This window comes from Nilaparvata lugens, chromosome 4, assembly GCF_014356525.2.
Source record: "Nilaparvata lugens isolate BPH chromosome 4, ASM1435652v1, whole genome shotgun sequence".
Lineage (NCBI taxonomy): Eukaryota > Metazoa > Arthropoda > Insecta > Hemiptera > Delphacidae > Nilaparvata > Nilaparvata lugens.
Window position 1 is genome coordinate 16347457 of NC_052507.1, and position 25526 is coordinate 16372982.

At 34.1% G+C, this 25526-nt stretch overlaps 1 protein-coding gene across 1 annotated transcript in view; it reads left to right on the forward strand.

The window, feature by feature from the left end:
• LOC111046987 (synaptogenesis protein syg-2) overlaps positions 1–25111 on the forward strand; it is a 478902-nt gene extending 453791 nt beyond the window's left edge. The window contains exons 11-14 of the mRNA XM_039426761.1: positions 684–980; positions 14204–14431; positions 17768–17859; positions 19391–25111. Of these exons, the coding sequence (XP_039282695.1) occupies positions 684–980; positions 14204–14431; positions 17768–17859; positions 19391–19591 (818 nt within the window). The 3' untranslated portion in view covers positions 19592–25111. The remainder of the gene's footprint in view (positions 1–683; positions 981–14203; positions 14432–17767; positions 17860–19390) is intronic.
• The last annotated feature ends 415 nt before the right edge of the window (positions 25112–25526 follow it).

A 25526-nucleotide genomic window follows, 5' to 3' on the forward strand; every position in this document is an offset into this window, starting at 1 on the left:
GGTTGTGTTTGTCTTGTAGTTGTGGCCGGGAGCTAGTTTGTTGGACCGTATCAGTGTTGCCTGTAAAGTAGTACAAAGTGTTCTGAAGCAAGTTCAAGTGGTGAATGTGAATATTGTCACATACATTTCCGAGAATTGTTCACTCAACACTCTAATAATAAAAATGGCATCAACCTTATGAGATTGAATTTGAAAAAATAATTAAATAATGCCAAATCTAAACTCAATTTCAAATTCAATTTCGTATTCAATTTCAAATTCAATTCCGAATTCAATTTCAAATTCAATTCCAAATTCAATTTCAAATTCAATTACATATCCAACTTCAAATTCAACTTCAAATCCAATCTAGAATTCAATTTCATATCCAATTTCAAATTAAATTTCATATCCAATTTCGAATTCAAATTCAATTTCAATTCAAATTAGTCTTACAAAGTACAGAACTGCCAGATTTCATCGAAACCAGAGAGTCTATGGAATAATTTGTGAGAGAAAAAGAGAGCCTAGTCCATTTTGTTAAAGTCAGCATAAAAACGGCATCTGTGTACTCCTATTTTTTTTTTTATTATTGAAATAACATTTGTCATGAAACTCCATACTGCAAACTAAAGTTTTCACGGACTAAGGTTTTAGTACATTGAATTGGAACACATTACCCATAGAAACATTATGAATTCCAGGAAAACCGTTCCCAGTGCGCAACTGCACACTGTCGAACCAAACAATGAACTCGGTGGAAGTGAGCTGTGTGGCCGGCTTTGACGGTGGACTGCCGCAGCAGTTTCTGCTCGAGCTCTATTCCGCTGACTCAGCAGCGCGGCGTTATAACGTCACGTCAGACGCGCCCTACTTTCTGCTACTCGACCTTGAGCCGGACGTCATCTTCCGCATCGTCATATACGCCGTCAACTCCAAGGGACGCAGTCAGGGCGTCTTCCTCGAGGAGATCACCTTCTCCGATGCCGAAAAACGGACAGGTACGAGTTCTTCCTGTTCGACAAATTAGTCACTGATTTTTCATCAATTTTTAAAAAACTCTTTGTTTCTCCTCATGAAATCACTAGTAGCCTACTCTTTATTACTCGTATTTTATCTAAGATAAATAAATAAAATATCTATTTCCTGAAAATTAAAACTACAACATCAATTACAGAAAATATTAGATAGTTTACAACTACATACATTGATTAGTTTCAGAAGTTTATTATAATGTGTCTTCTACATGTTTAGTATTTTCTGTGTGGAGACTGACCTACTCAACCGTACCATGTTCGGTGTACCATGGCGTACCATTTTCTAGAGTGGGCTATTAGATACATTAGATTATTAACACTACAGAGACACACTTACTTTATGCTAACACAGTAGACACACTGGGGTGTTGAACACCCCAATTTAATTTTGCATTCTTCTTTGAAAAATATGAAAAAACAAGTACTTAGACAATACTTCATCATTTCTTAATCATTTTTGTACCAAGTGCATACCGAAATCAAAAGTAAAGCACTGCTTATCAATATTTATACTAATTTTAGAAGTACATATGTTCCGCCTAAGTGTTGGAGCTCCTAATCCGGTTTGAACGAATGGCTTGATCATTGCCAATGACAACTTCATCAAAAACTCACGTCTCTTCATTTTATTGTTTTGAATCTCAAGTTGTAGAGAATCATAGCATTCATTCCAATCTGATCCATCATCCCATACCACATTCGTAGTGACATTACAAGTAAATCTTTGTAATAAAAGTGTTTGACAAAAGTCCTACGTAGAAGACACTCTGGAGTGTTAGATACCCCAAACGAAGAACAAGATGAGCTGGTGACCTTGTAAAATGCTATTACGGACTGAATGTGGTGGAGAGTAGTTGACAATACTACAAACTTAATTTAGACTGGGCATAAATTCCCATCTGTTTGATATTGTCAACTGCAGAACAGAAAAAAATATCCCTGGGGTGTGAAACACCCCAGTGTGTCTCTTTAGGGTTAATGAGATTATACACTATACAGGTAGATAGGAAGGTCTATTGACAATATATGGTGAATATCTTCATATACAGTAGCCTTGTTCACACTCATAAGAATGCAGGGAAAGATTATATCCAATCTTTTATTAAGACTACATAATATATGAATGCATCCTAATAAAAATCATATAATATATCTTGACAAAAAAACATGATACCTACACCCATAATAGAGTCCATGTCAATAAGTTAGTGAGTGGATTGCAGAGCGTTCCAGATCTATGCTACATTCAAGCAGCTGGAGAAAATCTCCAACATAATAAAACGAGTTTAAGCAGAGCCACGTATGTAAAGTGTTTTTTGAATTCTTTGGGCCCATGCTCCTGAATCTGTGAAGCAATCTATTGAATAAACCACTACTCATAATCAGATTACTTGACCTCAGCTTTTCTAGACGGACAAAGGGAATTTTGATGCCATGTCTATATCGAGTATTGATTGCATGAACGTTTGATCTACATTGGAAAGTTTCCCTACATTCTTATGAGTGTTAAAAAGGCTACTGTATATATAGATATTTACCACCGTAAGAATGTCAAGCTCATCAGAAATTGGCCAACCGTGGGCAATTCTATTAGCTCCAATCATTATTCTGATATAAGATCATTGATCATTGATCTCTAGGTGTATCCTAGATTACATATCCTCCAAGTCCAGTAATCAATCAATGGCGTATATAATTCATGAGAAAATTTTAGAATTATATGATGATTTTATCAATCTATAAGTAAATGACACATCAATGACAAGCTGTTGAGATCAAACTACACCCTATTCTTAACAAATGATTTTTCATAGTGTTCAGTACCTCAAATTTACGACTTCCAAGCCGAAAGTCTCGGTGAACATGAATTATTATTATCATCAATATACTATTTTTTTTTCTTGTTGAAGTTTTTCTCATTGATTCTTGTATCACCTTTCAACAGTGTATACTGATAGTTTTCTGCAATGGAAATTGAGTCTCTTCAGTCTCTGCTATAAAATGGGATCAATAGTTTTGAGAGAAATCAGTGTATGATGGAAAAAGAGAGAAGTACGGGGAAAGGGTTTACAGCTAGAGTAAAAAACGAATACGACTTACGAGGAGTATTGTGATGATTAAGACTTGCTTCAAGTCTGAAGACTTCGTTTGATCGACAACGCGTGAAAATGCCACTGCCATTTGTACCCTCCCCCTTACCATAACACCCCCTGCCAGCCCAAGGGTGCCATTATTAATCCAAATCGTGAGCAGAATGTCTGCCCTACATTCACAACTACACAGATCTCCACTGAATTCTTCTTTTAAATCGACAGAACCTCTTCAAGTTTTTTTTTGTGTAGAGAGGAGGAAGAAATACTCGGAAATCATCCGAGCTACCTTCTTCTAAATTCTTGTACTTCCGTTCTCTGTCAGGATTTTTCTCTCAAATTAAAAACGTTGGGCTGCGATAATTATTGATGGGGAGAATTTCTTGTGTACATGAGTTGGAAAGTTGGTTGAATCTGCCTTCCGCAGAATTCAAAAAGATCAAGTGAATTATCAAGTTTTGGAAATTTGAAGGAATCAATCAGTTTGACTGCTTTACTTCACAGACTCTTTGATCCATATTTCTACTAAGAACTCACAGGGTATGGAAATAGCTCTCTTGTTTATACCTTTTTCTATAATTTCCTCAGAACTATTCAAATCTAAGGATGTGGGAATCAATATTTATTGAGTATTAGATTACAAGAAATATAATACAAAATATGAATAGAGCAGACGATGTTTGTTGGACATCATCGTCCTACATTTGATCTACAACATTTTAACTTTATAAAATGGATATTTCTATCCAACTTACATTGTTTGTCTTCTTGTTATTTATCTCTGAACATCAAGCTCTATGATAATAGTCTTTTTTAAATAATAATTTTCCTATCATTTCTCTCTAAGCTTCAATATTATTGTCTATCTCAGGTATTATTGTCTTCTCTCTAAACTTAAGTATCATATTCTTGTCACATTATTATTGTATTCTTAAGTACAACTTTTCAATAAAACTTCTTGATACTGTTGCTTTCTTTTCAATTTTCTTGATACAAAGCCGTCATCAATTTGATACAGTATCACGACAAAAGTCCATAAATTTAAAATAACTCTATAAAATAGCTCCCAGAATACAGAAACATATACAAGATTGCAGATTATATATGTAAATTTGTTTCTGATGACTGATAAAATATAGGTGGAATATTTGCAAAAACTATTGGAGTCACATTTAAGTGCGATCCAAGTTCTCGATCAATTTGATTCTCTGATATGATACGAAGGAAAATGTAGTAGAAGCTTAATTTGAGAAGTTGAAGGTGAAAATACTTGGAAAATTACTCACTACAATAATTTTATATGAGATAAGTAAACACCTAATGAATTAATGAAACAAAGGGTTGAACTCAGGATTGACTCTTATCAGTTGTTTCATCCAAATGACACGAAGTACTAGAGCTAATGAATGTACCTGAAAATTCCAATCAATTGAGCTGTCGGAGTGAGTTTATCAAATTGCACGCTAGTGACTTGAATTTACATTGGAGTTGATAGTGCTCGGTATGAAGAGGCCGCTCGTTTCTATGCTAATTCATTCAGTGGAGACGTGCGCGTAGTATCAGGATCTCTTGAGGTATTTAGATGGATTAAAACGCGCATAACTTGTCGCTCTGCTGAACAAAGACAGGTGAAGATTTGGGCTGGTGATGACGTCATCGCTTGATGAGGACGGTGAAGGGAATCCATCGAGGGTGTCCAAAGTTTTGCTAAGCCTCCAGTCTTGCTCTAAGTAGAATTTGCAGAGTGTTTGGCTCAACACAAAACAGAGGAGACGTGCTGGTAACTAACTGTGTGCTCTACTCTTCTCTGCTCTCCTCGCGCGCAGAATGTGTTCATATTCCCACGAATCACATCTTGCCGTATCTCATTATTCTCTGGTGCCATGGTTAGTGACACGCATTGTGTGCCGCATAAGCGGCCATCTACACACGCTCTCTGTCACACACAATGCGTCACTCTTCATCATTCAAGTCAATGCTCATTACTGCTCAGACTTCTACAACTGTCTTCACCTGTTTTACGTCTCAATTCCTTGATGCTAATCGAGCTGATCATCCACCCGTGAATTGAGTATTCCTGTCATACAGTTTCTTTCACCCTGGATGTACATTTCTCTATTATGTATGCTATTTGATGGGCTGATAATCATTCTCGAGTCCTTCAATACAGAAGGCTACCTACATAATATTAGACAAGAATAATACTGTTTCTTGATAAGTGTGTACACCAATTCAATTATTTGTAATGCTATGTAATACGTGTATAATCTTTCTTGAATCTTGTAATACAGAAGGCTACATAATTATATAATTATTATACAAGAATAATGCTGAAACGTGATAAATGTATAGATGATTTCAACTTTCAAGTTTACGTTTTAAAGTTTATCAAGTTTATGCAGTTTTTAGAGTTGTATAACACTACTTTCAAGCTCTTTCTGGCATGCTTCCTATTATCTTCTATGTGAAAAAAATATTTCGAGTCATCATACTATCTGAAAAATTCAAGAAACTAAGAGCGTTATTCAGGGTGGGTGAAATGTCCGATAACGGCTTAATATCTCATATACAAAGGTAATTTGACGGTGAGTGTGATTGGGGATCCTATTAAAATTGAAATTGAACGAATGGCGAAAGCCGCCCATTCATATCTTGAACCGTTTGGAAGATACTCACATTATAAATCAATACCATCCGATCAGAAATGAAATAGATGAGTAGTATTGATTAATAATGTCAATATCTTCAAAACGGCTTGAGATATCGATGTACGGGTTTTGTTGTTCATTTTGTCTTGGAATTCCGTATTGAAATCATGTATCGCATGACCACCTTCCTATTTTGAAAAAATGTTGCTTTCAAAATGGCGAACAAGATTTGTGAAGTCATAGTAAAGTAGTATTTTTCAATTTGAGTAGGACCCCCAACCACACCCACCTTGAAATTACATTTTTCCTTGAGATACTAAGCCGTTCTCATACTTTTTTCTTCCCTTCTGCTTTGAATAATATTGATTAATAATGTGAAAATCTTCGAAACGGTTTGAGATATCGATATGCTGTTTTCGCCATTCATTTTTTCTTGCAATTCATTATCGAAATCATGCATCGCATGACCACCTTCCTATAAAAAAAAGTTGCTTTCAAAATGGCGGACCAGATTTTTGAAGTCATAGCAAAGTAGTATTTTCAATTTTAGTAGGATCCCCAGAAGCACCCATCGTGAAACTACCTTTCTAATATGAGATATTTAGCCGTTCTCGGACTTTTCACCCACTCTGTATGTAGAGTATACTGAAGGCACACATGATACACTCTACCTGCAACGAGTATCTTTGAAAATAATACTAATATTCTGTATCAGTACAGAATGATAATGGGATAATATCAAAATATTGTGTTTTCCTGTTAAAATTTTGAATTCAACAATAATCAAAAGTAATGAATATCATTTTTCGAAGTAATTCGAAAGATTGATCACCTCTATTCAATCCAAATGAGACTATATTGTGATGACGGAGTAGAGAAGTTATAGTTCAAATAATGTAATTCCGCGACTCCCAAGCCAATTAAGCCGATAAAACGATGCTGGACGAAGTTGAAGTTTGCACCGAGTGACGTAATTTCCGATCCGAAAGCTCATTCGTGATTGGCCAGCTAGCTTTGAGATGGGAAGTTTACCGCGGTGCAATTCAGTCGAGCTCTGGCATTCACAATGCAGGACCTAATGACGTTTAATGACTGAGTGTGGCTTTTCGTTCCCGATGCGTCAATCCTATGTAATGAAATTTGAAAATTACATGTCATGTCATTTGTGTGTACGGTCTGCGGATGTGTGTACTGCGCCCTTTGACTCACACACGCACACACTCGTGGACTGGATAACAACGATGGAAAAGTCCAGATGAGGACGAGTGGCATTGGTTAAATTGATGTAGGCTGTCTGACTCCTGGGAAACAAGATACATTCCTGTTACAACACTGGCCTGTCATTCTATTCTTCATTAGTTTTCCTTTCAGCCTCGAATTATCACTAGCAGCTCAGCTATTCTTGCCAAAAATGCGGAGGTGTTCTTTTAACATCGGTCAACTTTCAACTATGCTATTTTCCTATTTCAAGGAAACTTGATTTTCCCATCCATTCATTCTCGTCCCTCTTTTCTATTGCATGAATATCCCTCCATACTATGATTATTAAATATGATTTTCTATGTAATTCTATCTATGATCGTTCTATAAAATGCAATCAGAGGTTTGTCGGAGACTTACTTGCTGATGAAAACCAATCTATTCATAAAAAATACAATTACATTACAGATAAAAATACTATAACAATTAATACAATTAAAACAATGGAGTTTCATGCATTGAATGATTTTTCAATAGGCAAAGATAATTCAATGGATGAATATACACCCCACTATGAATTTATGAAGATATATTCTTAATTTTTTATGTAATTCTATGTTTATTATGATATGATCATTCTATAACATGCAATTGGAGGTTTGTCAGAAACTGATTTGCTGATAAGAATCAATCAATCTATAATGGAGATGATAAGATGATAATATTTTCTCTTGTTGAGCAATAATTCTTTCAAGTTTTCTCAATTCTTATACAATAATGATCAATATTCTCCATATCCTACAATCATCACACGATTGGGAAACTTTTGAATTGATTGGTATATCATGAAATTATAGTAATATTCCTGGAATACTGAATAGGACTTGAAGGCTCATCAAGTACATTCCACTACAATGGAATCTAAAGGACATGACGGCATCACTTTTGAATTATTGTCTACTATAGGCATCAGAGAAAAAATAAGATTAGAAGTATCAACTATTCCTTTCTTTATAAGAGGCACCAAGACCCAAAATCGAACAATAATCTCATAATAGATATTAAATTTTCAAAATATATTTGACTTTAAAGTCTTGTTCTTATTTCCGCTTTCAACCTTCACAAACATCTCAAACATATCTCTATGGAACAATATTAGGATCGCTCTATTACGTAACAGAATCGGGGAACAAGCTCCGCTCTGGAGTAAAGAGCATAGGAAAATCCTTACCGGATGATATTTCTCGTGAGATCAGCGGATTGAATGCAATAGTTCAATATAGCTGAGGCATTTTGTCTCACTCCCACATATTCACTCGCTCACTCACTTCCATTAAGGACAAACGACGAAATTTTTAGCTGTTTTTCCAAGGATGAATCATCATTCAGCGAATTATCTCAAGGATGAGACCAAGTGCAATCGAATTTTCAAATCATAAACCTATGTTGTTCCAAATTTCGTGAGAATCGTTAGTGCGGTTAAGATCCGGTGACATACAGACATATAAACATAAATTGCTCGCTCAATATTATAGGTTCTACAGATATAAATTACTGTTCTGTTGTGAGTTTTCTGTAAGGATATAATTCTCACATATTTGGCAAGGTTGGATATCATATTGCATTTAAACTCACCACAGTATAACTTGATAATGATATATATAAATTGCTGTGCCAATCCGTCTTTCTTCGTAATAGTGGCCTTTGAAACTGGAAATGGTTTTAATCTGCTCTTCTATATTCATATTAGTTCATCTCCATCTGTACATCTTTCTCTCTCCCACTCATAGGCCTACATCCGCTTATATAGGCTACGTTTCCTTGTCAGCAGGTGTCATCTGCGCGCTACCTCTGTTTTACTTTATGGCTGCTTAATTTAGCGCTAAATTAGATTTCTTCTGAGTGCACTTGGAGCCTAATTTTATGCCCTGAGTAGTTTTACACGCCATTTTGACTCGCGCTGTAATATCAGCAAGGATGATACCGTTGTAAATTGCTGTCTAAAGACGCTGAACATTCATTATCAACCTCCTTTATTACTCCGAAAACATAAGCTCACTTGATAACTTGAATGAAGTGGTACGAATGATCTGAATTTTTTTCCTCCACCTACTAAAGTACTTACTTTACTCCCTGGAACATAATACTAAAGTGTCACTTTTTCGCTCACATTTGAAATATTGTCTACTATAGGCATCAGAGAAAAATAAGATTAGAAGTATCAACTATTCCTTTCTTTTCTAAGAGGCACCAAGACCCAAAATCGAACAATAATCTCATAATAGATATTGAATTTTCAAAATATATTTGACTTTAAAGTCTTGTTCTTATTTCCGCTTTCAACCTTCACAAACATCTCAAACATATCTCTATGGAACAAATATTAGGATCGCTCTATTACGTAACAGAGTCGGGGAACAAGCTCCGCTCTGGAGTAAAGAGCATAGGAAATTCCTTACCGGATGATATTTCTCGTGAGATCAGCGGATTGAATGCAATTGTTCAATAGTTGAGGCATTTTGTCTCACTCCCACACACGCACTCGCTCCCTCACTTCCATTAAGGACAAACGACGAGATTTTCAGCTGTTTTTCAAAGGATGAATTATCATTCAGCGTATTATCTCAAGGATGAGACCTAGTGCAATCAAATTTTCAAATCATAAACCTATTTTGTTCCAAATTCCGAGAGAATCGTTAGAGCGGTTTTCAAGATCCGGTGACATACAGACATATAAACATAAATTGCTCACTCAATATTATAGGTTCTACAGATATAAACTACTTCTGTTGTTAGTTTCTTGAAAGGATATAACTCTAACATATTTGGCGAGGTTGGATATCATAATTAATTAGAATTGCTCACCACAGTATACCTTAATAATCTATATATATATAAAAGCGAAATGGCACTCACTCACAGACTGCCTCACTCACTCGCAGAAATAAAAATCTACCCGACTAAAAACGTTCAAATTTGGTAGGTATGTTTAGTTGGCCCATTAAGAACGGATTTGGAAAAAATGAAATTTTTTGAAATTGAAATTTTATTGATTCTACGTTGACAAAATATGATACAATAAAACAAAGCTGTGACATAATATCATTTTTACAAAAACAAATCAAAATCTTAAAAATAGCATGTTTAACTTTAAAAACTAAACTAGTTGATTTGAAATCAATAGAAAAAATTAATGTAAATAAATAGATTAATACAGCAATAATATATGTCCGAATTGATAAGGAAAGTACCTAATAAACTAACAGTTCTCAAGGAATCATGCATCTCGAGGTAAAAACCTGTGGGAGATGGTGATAAATAATTAATATTCAAACTACTGCTCAGTGGAATAGAGTGGTTGAGGCCGACCAATTTTAAACACTTTAGTATTGCTCTTAAGAATGTAAGAAAATTTCACAATTTAGGCTTTGAACATAATACACTGTGCTCTACATTGGGGTTAACTATTACAGAGAATTCTATAGCTAGCCTTCCGTACTCTTTTTAATTTGATTTATATGACTATATGAGTGTTTTGAAAAATATATCAACGTTTTCTATATTTAGTAAAAAAATCTTGACACTTTTCAGGAATTTTGTTCGCTTTTCACATTGGCGTATTTCTAAGGGTAGTAGGTTGTAGAACTTAGGAGCCTGATACGAGAAAAACTTCATGAAGTGACTTTTATTAGGTTTGGGTACGCATACTTCCGATTTATTTCTCAAAATACTTTTCTTTAGGTTAGCGTTACCGTTGTTTGTTCCACTTCGGTCAAAGAAATTCCTCAGAACATTGTATACGTATAGGCTTCTCAGGGGGAGAATGGCAAACTGTTTAAATAGAGGTGCCGAAGGTTCCATCTTTGACTTCCAAGCTAAAATACGAATAAAAAACTTTTGTAGTACAATTATTGGATTCAAGGTCGTGGAATAAGCACCACCCCACAACACCAATCCATACTCTAGCTTTGAATTTACCAAGCATAGTAAACAGACTTCAACAATCCTGCATCGCAAACTGTTCTCAGCAAATAAAATATCGTATGTACTTAATAAGTTTCTGTTTTAGGTAGTTCAAATGATTTTTCCATTTAACTTTGGAGTCTAATACTAGACCTAAATATTTTATTTCTTCTACCTGATCAATTTTTGGGCAAGAGTAGGTTGTGTTTTCGACACATGATAACATGTGGTACCTGAGTGGCAAAGGGAAATGTACATTTCGCGATAAATTGAATATCATATATTTTGTTTTGGGGCTCATTATCATATAGTTGTTTGTGAACCACCATCTTAGTGCCATTACATCTGCTTGCATGTCGGCATGTAATTCTTCTATAGAGTTAGCTTTATAAAAAAGAGCCGTATCATCTGCAAAGGCAGTGAGTCTACCCCTAAACAACCCATTACATAATTCATTGACATAGATAAGAAAAAGTGGTCCCGACTACACCGATCCTTGGTACCGAATTCAACTAGACCTCTCTCGCTTAGAGTGCTGTTTACTTTTGTTTGTAGGGTTCTCCCAGACAAGTACGATCGAAACCAGTTGAGTGGTATGCCTCTCACCCCTGCATCGCTCATCCTCGATAAAAGCAGGGAGTGGTCGACAGTATCAAATGCCTTCATAATATCAACAAAAATCCCTGCACAAAGGCCTCCCCCATTTAGTGAATCATAAACATTGATCATGTAATCCAGTAGTGCTTTCTCTGTATTTAATCCTTCTCTGAACCCATACTGGGATTTGCTAAAAAAATTATGCATCGATAATTTTTGAAATTTAAAATCCAAAGATACGCCCAAAATCTGCGTTTTTCCAGCGTTTTTTTAGCTTTATCGAGAACAGATGAACAGAAAATTTTAAAATTTAGTACAGAAGCTCAGCTAGGGTGTAATAAATTCGTGTTAGAAGGAATTTGACATAACGTCAAAGATACACCCAAAATTAGCGTTTTTTGCGTTTTCTCAGTTCTCTCATCAAGTAATAGACAGAAAATGTTCAAATTTGGTACAGAGGTTTAGCTAGGGTCTAAAAATCTTGTCATGATGTGACTTTAATATTTCATCAAAGATACGCCCAAAATCAGCGTTTTTCCCAGCTTTTCTGCGTTTTCTCAATTCTTATACAATAATGATCAATATTCTCCATATCCTACAATCATCACACGATTGGGAAACTTTTGAATTGATTGGTATATCATGAAATTATAGTAATATTCCTGGAATACTGAATAGGACTTGAAGGCTCATCAAGTACATTCCACTACAATGGAATCTAAAGGACATGACGGCATCACTTTTGAATTATTGTCTACTATAGGCATCAGAGAAAAAATAAGATTAGAAGTATCAACTATTCCTTTCTTTATAAGAGGCACCAAGACCCAAAATCGAACAATAATCTCATAATAGATATTAAATTTTCAAAATATATTTGACTTTAAAGTCTTGTTCTTATTTCCGCTTTCAACCTTCACAAACATCTCAAACATATCTCTATGGAACAAATATTAGGATCGCTCTATTACGTAACAGAATCGGGGAACAAGCTCCGCTCTGGAGTAAAGAGCATAGGAAAATCCTTACCGGATGATATTTCTCGTGAGATCAGCGGATTGAATGCAATAGTTCAATATAGCTGAGGCATTTTGTCTCACTCCCACATATTCACTCGCTCACTCACTTCCATTAAGGACAAACGACGAAATTTTTAGCTGTTTTTCCAAGGATGAATCATCATTCAGCGAATTATCTCAAGGATGAGACCAAGTGCAATCGAATTTTCAAATCATAAACCTATGTTGTTCCAAATTTCGTGAGAATCGTTAGTGCGGTTAAGATCCGGTGACATACAGACATATAAACATAAATTGCTCGCTCAATATTATAGGTTCTACAGATATAAATTACTGTTCTGTTGTGAGTTTTCTGTAAGGATATAATTCTCACATATTTGGCAAGGTTGGATATCATATTGCATTTAAACTCACCACAGTATAACTTGATAATGATATATATAAATTGCTGTGCCAATCCGTCTTTCTTCGTAATAGTGGCCTTTGAAACTGGAAATGGTTTTAATCTGCTCTTCTATATTCATATTAGTTCATCTCCATCTGTACATCTTTCTCTCTCCCACTCATAGGCCTACATCCGCTTATATAGGCTACGTTTCCTTGTCAGCAGGTGTCATCTGCGCGCTACCTCTGTTTTACTTTATGGCTGCTTAATTTAGCGCTAAATTAGATTTCTTCTGAGTGCACTTGGAGCCTAATTTTATGCCCTGAGTAGTTTTACACGCCATTTTGACTCGCGCTGTAATATCAGCAAGGATGATACCGTTGTAAATTGCTGTCTAAAGACGCTGAACATTCATTATCAACCTCCTTTATTACTCCGAAAACATAAGCTCACTTGATAACTTGAATGAAGTGGTACGAATGATCTGAATTTTTTTCCTCCACCTACTAAAGTACTTACTTTACTCCCTGGAACATAATACTAAAGTGTCACTTTTTCGCTCACATTTGAAATAGGTTAGAAGGTCTAAGCTCAGATGAGGAAGCATATAGAGTAGTCATTAAACCAACTAAATTCAATAACTGAACCATATATTTGATCAATATATCAAATTCAAGTTTGTATGCTAAAATTATCACGAACTTCATATCACTGTACTAAGAAAAATGTATTAAATTTTTTTTTAATTTCATGTTATTCAAAATACCAGCCAACGAATATTCCTCATTAACTAATCAAATTTGATACGTGAACTTCATCATAGCTGTAGTTGTGGCGGCCATTGTTGTTACAACCTTTGCCGACAGATAGCGCTGTCGGCGGAGAACTGTGATTACAAACCAGCTGTTTCTGTTTACTTTTTAGATTATGTTGTAACACATTGTATGGTTAAGTACGTTTTTAAAAATTATTTTATTTGCAGTTCTTATAAAAATGTAGGTGTAGGATAAATGTTGTGTATATCACGAGTGAAAAATGTTTTCTCTCCCTCAGGAAAATTGTTGCCCTCGGCTTCGCCTCAGGCTTCAAACTTTTCCCTCAGGGAGAAAAACAGTACTTTTCACTCTAGATATACAGATAACTATTCTCTCCACTAAAATGCTATTTTTGTTGATAGCTGTCTATAAATTTTAACACTCTTTTCAATCTATTTTTTGTTGAAACCCCTATCATTTTTGGTTATCTAACTCCGGTTGATCATTAGCCAATTTATTTTTGTTGACAGCTAGTGACGCCGATATAGCGATGTCGTGGCTGGGCATTGCTCTTGGAGCGGGTCTCACGGTGCTGACCATAATCTGCTTCCTGCTGATGATGGTGAGACGGCAGCACCACTACACCAGTCCGCCCCTGGCGCCCGACAAGGCAACACAGATCAGCACGGGCGGCGTCAAAACCTCTTCCAGGGATCCCACCGACGAGAGGGATCCTGATGTTATACCTGCCAAATTTGGTGAGTCATCTATTCAAAATGAATTATGTAAACAGAAATCACCTTGTCAACCTACCTATTTCATGACCTAAATATATTCAACTAGAATGGAGAAAAGTCAATGGGATCACGAATATTTGTTTGAAAAACTTCAATTCATGAAAATGGAGGAAGGAAAATACTTAACTTAATTAAACGTGAAATACGGTGAGCATAAGTCTGTACTAATATGGGAATTGGCTTCATGCTGGTAGATTATTTTCAATCTTGGTGATTAATTCAATTTCTTCTTCTATTACACATTTTTCTATTTATTACGATACATTATGTGTGCATTTTTTCATTTAGTGTATAACATCAACCTTCCAAATTGAAAATTTTCAAATCATTATTCCTGGACCAAGAATCAAGTGACGAAGCAGTGTGTGATTTACATAACCTTAACTTTTGGACAACATTAATATTTTATTTACATTTCTGGAGAGAAATGGTACAGACTCAGCCTAGTTTTCCCTCCAATGTGATAATTTATTGTATTATGATTATAGTGTTTTATACAATAAATAAATGAATGAATGGATTTTTGATTTTCTGAAAATATTACTGTTTTGCTAATTCACTTACTTGTGTGACTATTAATGAAGATCAATATGATTTATCATAGAAGATCTTATAAATTATAGAGTCATGTGAGATATCTCCATTAAGCACTTAATATAAAATTCAATAAATACCATGAATGATTTTGTTCAATAGAGACTAGATCGTTGTAATACAAAACAACCGTAACAGCGATTTCCAGTAACATAAATAATACAGAATAATAACATAGTACTCACTGTAAATTATAATGAATTAATATTTCAAATTGCCAGTCCATTATTCATTGTCAAATCATTATTATTCAAACCATTGTAACATATTAAATCTGGGTAGACAAAAAGCCCTAACAGAAACAGTAATAGGTCTGAATTAAAGTAACTGGCTAATATCGCCAAATAGATAATAACTAAGATTAGATAGCATCAGCTTATTCTGGCTAAATGGTACAAGAACCTAAAAAGGATTTGAAGGAAGTTTATTGCTCATAAATAGATTATTATATAAAACATTTGAAGATTGAGGTTATGTACATGTATTCACGGATCGGTGACCTAGAGATCGATCAAACCGAGGAACGTAGAATCTGACCAAAACCCCTTGGCAGAGCTTTATTGCAATCAGATGGTGTGCAATATGAAAAAACACCCGTCCACGTGGCTAATTATTAGGTAGCATGGAATTAATATTAATGTATAGAATATTAACTAGCATGCAAAGAGCATAAATAAAAAACCAAATAAAATAATTTAATGTATTCAGGAAATAAGAGTTACCAGGCGCATGAATACCGAATAAAATTTGCATGCACCAATAGTAAAACGGCAGTTAATAGGCGGCAACTGTAGGCCAGTTCAAAAATATTTCTATATATTTATATAAATGTACTAGATTTTGTGTTAAAATTTGTGTAATCTATGTTATCGATATGGCTCGAATGCAAAGAAATTATTAATCATATAATCTAAGCAATATTTTGGTATTTTTTGTAAGATCTATTTGAACCTAAATGGCGGAGGACTAAGATATTTAAATTTTATGCTAATTTGAAAGTCGGAAAGAGGATCTGTAAAACTTGAGAAGGAAGAACCAGCACTCGCCAGCCAAATGCCACCATAAGAGGACCCCAAATATTTTAGAGCGAAGTACCTTACTAATGATTTTGTAAAAGTTAAAGTTAAAGTAAATTATTAAATTTCTTAAAAGACTTCGTGATGCTATTGTGAAGCAGAAGTCATTTTCATTTTTAATTAAATTTATAACCCCTTGGAGGAGACGATTCCGGCTACCATATTCCCGGACCACATGGAGTTGGATCGACATCGGCGGCTTACAAGAAGATTTTCGACACGTGAGTGATTAAATTTGAATTTAGTGATGGGCGCCCTAGTGCTTCGAATTAATCTGATGATCAAAGCTAGCTCGCCGAAAGGGTTTTATTATAAATTGAGAAATTAATAAGAGTAATACTTGCGCAAGTAAAATTAGTATTAACGGTATTTATTTGAAAGCAAATATAGATCAATATTTTAGAAATTCTATTAAATCAAAGAAGTACGAAATCTAGGCTATTAAAACATATGCATATAATATTTAATTTTTTGCAATACAATTTGCGATAATTTATTATAGTTCTAATTCACTAGATGAATGGCTCTACCCATTCCGTCAGGTGCCGAATCTTGCACCCTGAGATAAAAATATATATGCGATACAAATAAATCTACCAAATACTAGAGATTTTAATATATATATATATATTTGGATTATTAGTGGCTAATTTATCAAGCTGATCTTAGAGCACACATTTTTTGATTGAATTATCCAAGTCGACAAGTATTAGCAAGCGCATATCGCAACTACATGCAACAGAATGCATATGATTTTAAGATAAAGGCACATGGTAATGATTCGTGCCATAAATCTAGAATATAAAGTTTAGCCTGTGATATTTTACTGATTTCAATTATTGTTCTATTTTTATATTATATTTTTTTTTTTATCGCTCTTTATATATTTTTTGCCTCGATCTATTTTTTGCATTATTTGTTTAATATATGTATGAACGTTCATGGTGTGCAATTTATTTTTTATTCCTCAACACTATAGTTTAAGTATCATATTTATATATATATATTTATTATTTATTGAATTACAAGAGTTATAGGAGAAGCCCATATCTAGGCCTATCAAGATTTTTTAAGACTGAATACTATTAGAAAACCACGACCTAATTATATCAAATCTCATGCTTTACCGACTGATGCCAAGCAGGAGGCTAATCGTTATTTAAATATAAATAATAACGTGACACCATCCACATATTTATGTATTGAATTATGGAAATTGGATGGATTACATTTATAAAGAATCTGTTTATTTATTCTATAGTTATAGATTCAATTATCTGCAGTGCAAAATACTACAATTTTTACCCAACTCATAAAGTTTATTTATACCACGATACAACAACAATAGACAACAATATTCATCAGGAATCATCATTACTATAAGCGTGTAGATTCCACTTCTCACTGATTCTATGCAGTAGTATCAACTTATCAATGTCAATAGGGCAATATTATTCTGTTAGAGCTGGCGTTGTCAGAAAACCGTTATCTGCAGTTGACGTGGTTTAAAAGCATTGTGAATATTGATGTGCTATGTTTGATGTTTGCTGTTAGAAATGTCAATTTTCACTGATTTTTCTCCATTTTTCCTCTGATAGTATCTGTCAATGAATGTTTGTTTTTGCAGAACCGCCTCCAGTGCTGGGCAACGGAACACTGCAAAGAACGCAACCGCCAGACGACCAGTCTATGCATTGGCCTACACAACAACAGCAACAGGTAGGCCCAATTACATATTTTCATTATCACATATTCTCAGTTACAAGTCAACAAATACGTAAGCAAACAGTGGGCCTGTTGTTTTTTTTTTCAAATCCCTAGAGATGAAACATCAGATAGCAATGATTTCAACAATAGTTTTCTCAGAACAGGAATTTATTGGAAACTGGTGTTTTGACAGGTGTGTTTCAACTGTTGAAAATCAATTTTATTCTTAAAAATAAATCCTTCGGTAGACTGGCAATGTTGAACACTCCCTTAAAGCGCTCAAGGCAATCAATACTCACATTCAAATCGTACGATACTAAAACTACTACTACTTTATATGTACTTTATAACTACTACTATCCTACTTTTTTATTAGTCGTGGATACCCTGCTTTGCAACCTTTTGACTTAACTCATTGAAAATTGTATAATTGAAGGTTTATTCTAATGGATCGTTCTTTAATGGTATGAAATAGGAAAATTTGATACTTTCTCAACAAATTTAAATTTTTTTCTCGTTCATATTCACTCTATTTATTTCCACTTCGAATCCTCACAACATACTGGTTACACGTCTCTTGGCGACCAGCAAGTCAAGTTGTCTAGAAACTAATCAGTCTTGAGTATGTAATGAATGGATCTGGAGTGCACTAAGGGTGAAATCTCGAACAGGGATCGTTTCATCTTTCGAGGTTTCGATTATTCATGATCAGTGTTGAGAAGTTAGCTCATATGGTTAATGTTAGCTTAGAAAATGCTTCGAGTTGGGTTTATGCGAGAATTATCTTTTTGAATTACACAATCATAATTATTCTAATGATTCGAATTAGAAATTTCGTTGTAAAGTAGTTGACAAAACATTCTCTTAAGCACTGACTTATGGAGTCGCTTCGCTTCGCAGAGAGGAGATTTAATCATTTTTTTTCTTTAACTTTATACAATCATTTCTAAAGTCAAATCCGCATATGCGAATTTTCAAATGATTTTCAGTTATTGTAAAAAGTGTATATATTATTATTATTATAGATCAATTACTAGTACCCTTATTATATTTCCTTATAAAACACGACTAGTTTCGGGTAGCTTCCTTATTCTTAAATAACAAAGTGATACTTATATATATAAAAATATAACTTGTAATATTCATCTATGATTGAGCATTCAATAAGCACTATTCGAATACACTATTAGAGAATATATCCCCTATTTGGGCTCCTCAGTACTCTTTAAATAATCTTTCAATAATAATTTATTTATTCATTAATTTATTAATCGAATAATTAATTAATTCATTCATTTATTAGATCAAACAATACAATAGTTGGAAGAGAAAAACTGGCTATTACCCAAAACTGATATTCTAATTGTGGAAATAGTAATAATATTATTTTTTGGATACCTCAGTACTCTATGAATAATCTCTCAGTTATTTTATTGTGGTAAGAATAATGCTATCCCTGTTCGGGCTTCTCAGTACTTTTCAAATAATTCCTCAATAACAGAAGAGAATAATAATGCAAACTATTGGTGTTTGTGTTTGGCAGTACTCGTGGGAGTTGAGGCCGAAAGAGCTGCGTTTAGAGAGCATCAGCCCCCCCACACCGAGCTCCCTAAACGCCGTTCCCACGACAGTGGTAGTTCCTGCGTCAGCCGTCGGCAGCGCCACCAGCAAGGACATCGAACTCAACGGAACTGCCATCAAGGAGAGACTGATGGCCAGCCGCCTTCCTGAAAGTTGTGTATGATCTACCTAAGTGGACACTCTGTGATATTATCCTAATATTAACTAAATGCATTTCTCTTCCTATTTCATCATTGTGTAACCCGTCTCATTTCCAAACATACCCGGGGTCACCTTCTCTGTGTTTCCTGATGTAGATCTGACCCATTTCCGTACAAAATCAATTTCTATTAAGTTATTTCAAACTATTTTATTGATTGCATGTACCTAATAGTATTGGTTGATGAATTCGATGAGCTAGGTTCCGCTTTGATAAGAAGTAGACCGTACAAACAGTCCAAATTCAAACTGAGTCTATTTAACTATGGTGATGATTGTACCGTACCTCAAAGTAAAAAATTTGACTTCTCGACAGTTCAAAATTCAAATTTCCATTTGTCATGATACCATACAATTTTCAAAAACAGAAAACAATTGAATTACTTCATTTTCCAGATAAACATGAAATTAAATAATGCTTTAAGCATTGAGTACAACAGGACTGTATTCTTCCAAGTCTACTGGTGGATAATATCATATACACCTCTTATTCACCTGTATTGGAGGTGGCTATGATAATATGCATTATCTTATGTAATTGAATATTTGAAGGAGAATTATGTGATGTACATCTATTCCGCGTGAAGAAAAACGACAGAATAAGTTGAATCAGCAGAAGATCCACTGAGAATAGCGAAAACTTATTGGTGCTCTCTGCCTCATTATTGTACAATTCAATATTCAAATCATTCATTACTTTGATGACTTTTCATAATTGATTTCAATTTTCGTACTGAATACAGTCCAGATGTGCGATAGGATCTAATCCTTTGAATAGATCACATTTCTGTTTGGAATTAATTATTCATGTTGTTTCATATTCTATTGTTGCTCTCTTAATTCCGAATCATCAATAGAACGTTATAGTTTTCATAGGTTTAGTTTCTCCATCACTCTTAAGCATTAATTTAGATCTGAATTTCCAAATTATTCCGAACTATTGCTGTTTGTTACAGATCTGATAGTAATTATAGGCCTTTGATAATACGTATCTCATTCTTAGATCACCTTCACATCAAAAGAGGCAATTCTCTCATGAATGAGATAGGAATATTATTAATTGAAACGTTCCTGCAATAAATTGGGGAAAAATATTCTTAAATTTTTCTCTTGTAACCATGAACTAATTATTTTTCATCCTGAAAATTGGAGAATTTCTCTCCCAACTTCACTTTATTATCAAGTGCCTCTCATGAGTTACTGATGTATAGAAATATTGCTACAATATGACTGTGAATATGTTCTCTACTCGATAAACCCTTTTGTTTTAGTATTGCAAACGCATTTTACATTCGCAACTCGACTGTTCTGTGTGTTCAGTCTAGCATATTATTTCAAAATACATTCTGAAACGCATGGGAAAACTCCTTTGTTGGAAAAGGAAAAGCTACTCTGTAAAAGCAATGCGTGAATAAAAGGACACGTAGTCTTTATTCACGTGTAAAATTTTAAGGGTTTCCTTTCTCAAATTTATTGTTTGGAGATGTTTTGTAGCATTCTCCCATACCACTCTTACAAGAAGTTGAGTATATCGACATTCCACGTGTTCTCCATTTTTTCATCTTTGACGACTCACAACGAGAAGAAATTGCATTTTCATTCAGGAGAGAAATTGGAGGGGAACCAAGTGATGAAAGAAACTGAATTCCTTGCGAGATGATGCCTCCTCTACTCAGAGATTTTCTATGCTGGTAAATACCATGTGTTATATCGTACAATATCAATAGAAAATTATCTTCAACTTTATAAGGTTAGCCGCAAGTTCCAGATTTTTTAAACATGAAAGATTTTATTTTCCTGGAACATAATTCTATTCATTTATTTATTCATCACAATATTACATAATAAAGTAAGTAACATATGCAAGCTCTTTCGAGCATGACCGCATATGGAAGTATCGAATACATATAAAGTATGAATTTCACAATGATATCGATTGAAAAAAAATATATATATATATATACATAATTCAACAAGAATGAACTTTGAAGGTTTGAACATCATAATTTTTTCCCTCTAAAATTTTAACTGACAATGATTATTATTGTAGTATGAATATACTTCAATTTAAAATTGGATGAAAATTACACTTAATCTTTTTGACAAGGAACAGTATTCAATTGAAAATTCGCATTTATAGAAGGGCAATGCTGGAGAGAGTAGGGAAACTTCTGAGAGCGGCTTCAGATGTGCATTGCTGTAAACTGCGAAACTGGAAACTGTTGTTTTCGAGCTTTCGATCACTCAATTTTTGAAGAGACATTGGATGTTGCTCATTTCCCTGCAAATGAATATTTTCTCAACCACGATAACGTAACAGGCTCACTAAGGATACTCTTTGACTCACCTGGTAGGGACGTAACAAATATCTCCCTGACAAATTTCTCGAACTACAAATTTCCCCCGCATATCTTTGTTGTATATCTTTTCTGTAAGTCAGAAGTTGTCTTCTATTGGATTGAAGAGGGCTATGTTTGTCGATATTATCAAGTACTTGTCTCAAATCAATTAAAAAAAACCTTCTTTACATAAATTAGGTGATCTCAGTTTTTCAAATTTTTCTGCAGTACAGCACTTAAAAATCTTTAAGGAGAACCCCGCAGATTCAAATACAAATATCAGGAATATGACTCAAAAATCGGAATTCATTTGAGGTAAAGTTCGAAGTTGAAGGTCCAAGGATGATGATAACTTATTTGTAATTGTGGATGAATTCAATACTAATTATGAATCGATCATAAACTATGTCGCTTGGAATACATGTGTCTATGATTTTTTCGAAGTTGAAATGATTCAATGATAATCATAGGTACAAATTTTCGGAGGAGACTATTGATTCAACTTATAAATTCTACTCATGAGTTTCAAATGGGTCAAAGATCTCTTCAGGACAATCCCAGATTCCCTTCATCCTTGACTTCTCATTGTTATAGATTCTAAGACGATATTATACCTTCATAAAAAAATAAACTCAGAAATTTCTCATACCTTCTATCCTAGTCTAAGGTAATACTTTGTAGATTTTTGTACAAACGTGAAATTTATTATTGTTTAAGACTTAATTAGTGGTAAGTTGAATTAGTTCTAAGCACGGTAAACTGACAACTTCGAAAGGCCTAATTTATGAGGCTAGTTTATTATCATTTTTAGTGAAACGTTACAGTATTTGATTGTTGAGCTATTTGTTAGAATATTGAGAGTCGATTATTGTTTGTTGATTATAAACTGGATGCGTAATTCATGTTCAGTTGACTCCTATCAGAATGTTTCAAGTGTGAGCATAGTACGTCCATAATCAATTCCACACTAGCTTTCCAACATTCAAGATGAGGGTATTCTTTATATTTATTCTGAAGATTATTGGAATGAATAGAGTGGATTTCAAAGTACAATATCTCCAAGAAACATTTCACTGTACTATGATATATACAATTATACTCTTCTCATTTAAGGAGAATCAGGGTTTCTCATCCACATTCACTATTTCTGTCATTAGCATAGTCACCTCTAATACTGCATTAAAGGTGGCTATGCCATTGTCCATGCTCTATGGAGTTGTGTTATTTTCTAGATAATCACTTGTACCCTTTTTTGAGAAAATTGTATCAGTTAAAACTTTTATGACTTTTATATACGAACAAACATTAAAATCGATATTCGTTGAATTCTCCAAGAAATCGTAGAATTTTCTGGGAAATTATATGTATTTTATTAACATGCATAATAAATTTTCCGAGATTGTGACAAGTCAAATTTGATTCAATGTTGATATTTTAATTTATCGATTATTATTTTGTAGCCCAAAGTGAGCCATCATCAGTTAATTCTGCCAATACAGGTTACACAATGCATTATTTGGAATTCATTCTTGGGAAGAGCGGGAGTTATTTTTGAGAATGGAATTCATGCTGAGCGGAAAAGAAAGGGTCTCCAATCACGTAAAAGTCGTTTATTATCAAACCAATTTCAAAGAGAAAACGCGCATGAACTGGAGGAAAGTAAGAGATCACAAAGAGAAGAATAATGATGATTGAGAGTATACAGAGAGCTAGCAAGAATAGAGAGACTCACGAGAGAGAGAGAGAGTGAGTGAGTGAGTGGGAGTGAAAGACTCGCCAAATTCAACATAGCCTTGCTTGCGTTTGTTTAATCTTGCCACATTAAGTTTCACAAACGATTTAATCCGAAATTGGACTCTTCTGCCTGAATACTGAAAGTGAACTTCTCTTTAGATTCCCGCTCGAACCGATTATCAGAGCTTTGCTTGATTGATCAGACCCGCCACCCCGGAATTATTTCACTACTCTTCCTTCTGACAATTCTTATTCCATTACGAAAACATTTGAAACTCCATTCCAAGTTGGTGATACTAAAACGGTTTGGTTGAATCTCATTTTAAACACTTGAGAGTTTCTTATCAAGCGATATTGGTCTTGTTATTTTTCCTTGTTCTTTTTAGACCTTGTTCGACCCTCAAAACTAACGTTTGAATTACTTTATTCCAAAAAACCTTTTTTCTTCAACAAAACCTATTTTATCATTCAGAGATTCTCGACATATGACAAAGAAATATCTTGGATAGACCTATCATATTTTTTATTTGTTTGAAGTATAGTTGAAAACAATTTAGGAAAAATATATACCGATCATACCAAACTTTGGAAGCTCGATTAGATTTTAAACTTATCCTGATCGTCTCTAAAAATGTATGTCAAGTCTATGGAATGATGAAATTGAACTGTTATTTTTTTTTCTTTGAAGTATGATTGGAAATAATTTAGAAAATATGTAATGATCATACCAAACTTTGGAAGCTCGATGAAATTTTATCTTAACGTGATCGGCTCTCAAAATGTATGTCAAGTCTATGGAATGATGAAATTGAACTATTTTTTTTTTCTTTGAAGTATGATTGGGAATAATTTAGAAAATATGTAATGATCATACCAAACTTTGGAAGCTCGATGAAATTTTTATCTTAACGTGATCGGCTCTAAAAATGTATGTCAAGTCTTTGTAATGATGAAATTATTATACTACAATATAATAATTATCACATAATCTTGATTGTGTGATGACCTATTGTAATGAAGTTTCATACACGTTTCAACGGTATAAATATATGTTTCAATCAGTATTCAAAATCATCAGATTTTAGATAAATCGGAACTTTGAGATCCACTCTTATCAATTTGTTTGTATTAGGCCTATTGTCTTCTGATGAGTGATGTTTTGCATCATTGTATAAAAATTGAACAATGTACAGTGTAACGACCCGTTTTCTATCTGTATGTATCAGTGTAAATAGCAATTGGTTTCGAATGACGAATGCACGTTGTTTTTGTATATCACCGGAATGAATGCAACGAAATCAATCGTATCAATAAGACTTCAATGTGTCTTGTGAGAAATTATTAGAAAATGTTAATAAGTTGAAACTCCACCATATGATGGTTGTAAATAAAGATGAACGTAAGAACAATAATTATTGATAGTGTCTTCTCTTTTACCCTTTACTGACCATCTCTTGAAATAGCCATTTGAGATTATCACAATCCGATCCACTGTATGACAATTCAAATGAAACCGAACAAGAATAGAAGCTTCCATGGCATTCAAGCATTGTTCTAATAAGACTTGATTGAAGCATGTACAAAAGCACTCAACGAGAGCAGAACTGCACTATGCCAACTTAAACCATGAATTTGACAAATCGTTTATTCTGAAGCTACTAATTTTATTTCAAGCGTCATGAAAATGTAACACAATGGTGTATTTTCGGAGTTGAAATCTATTTGCGTCTCAGTTAGTTGAACACGATAAACAGTTAGCAGGCTACTTGAATCTCAGACTGCACAGTCATATTTGTGATCCATGGAATAATTTCCACCAAATTCGAA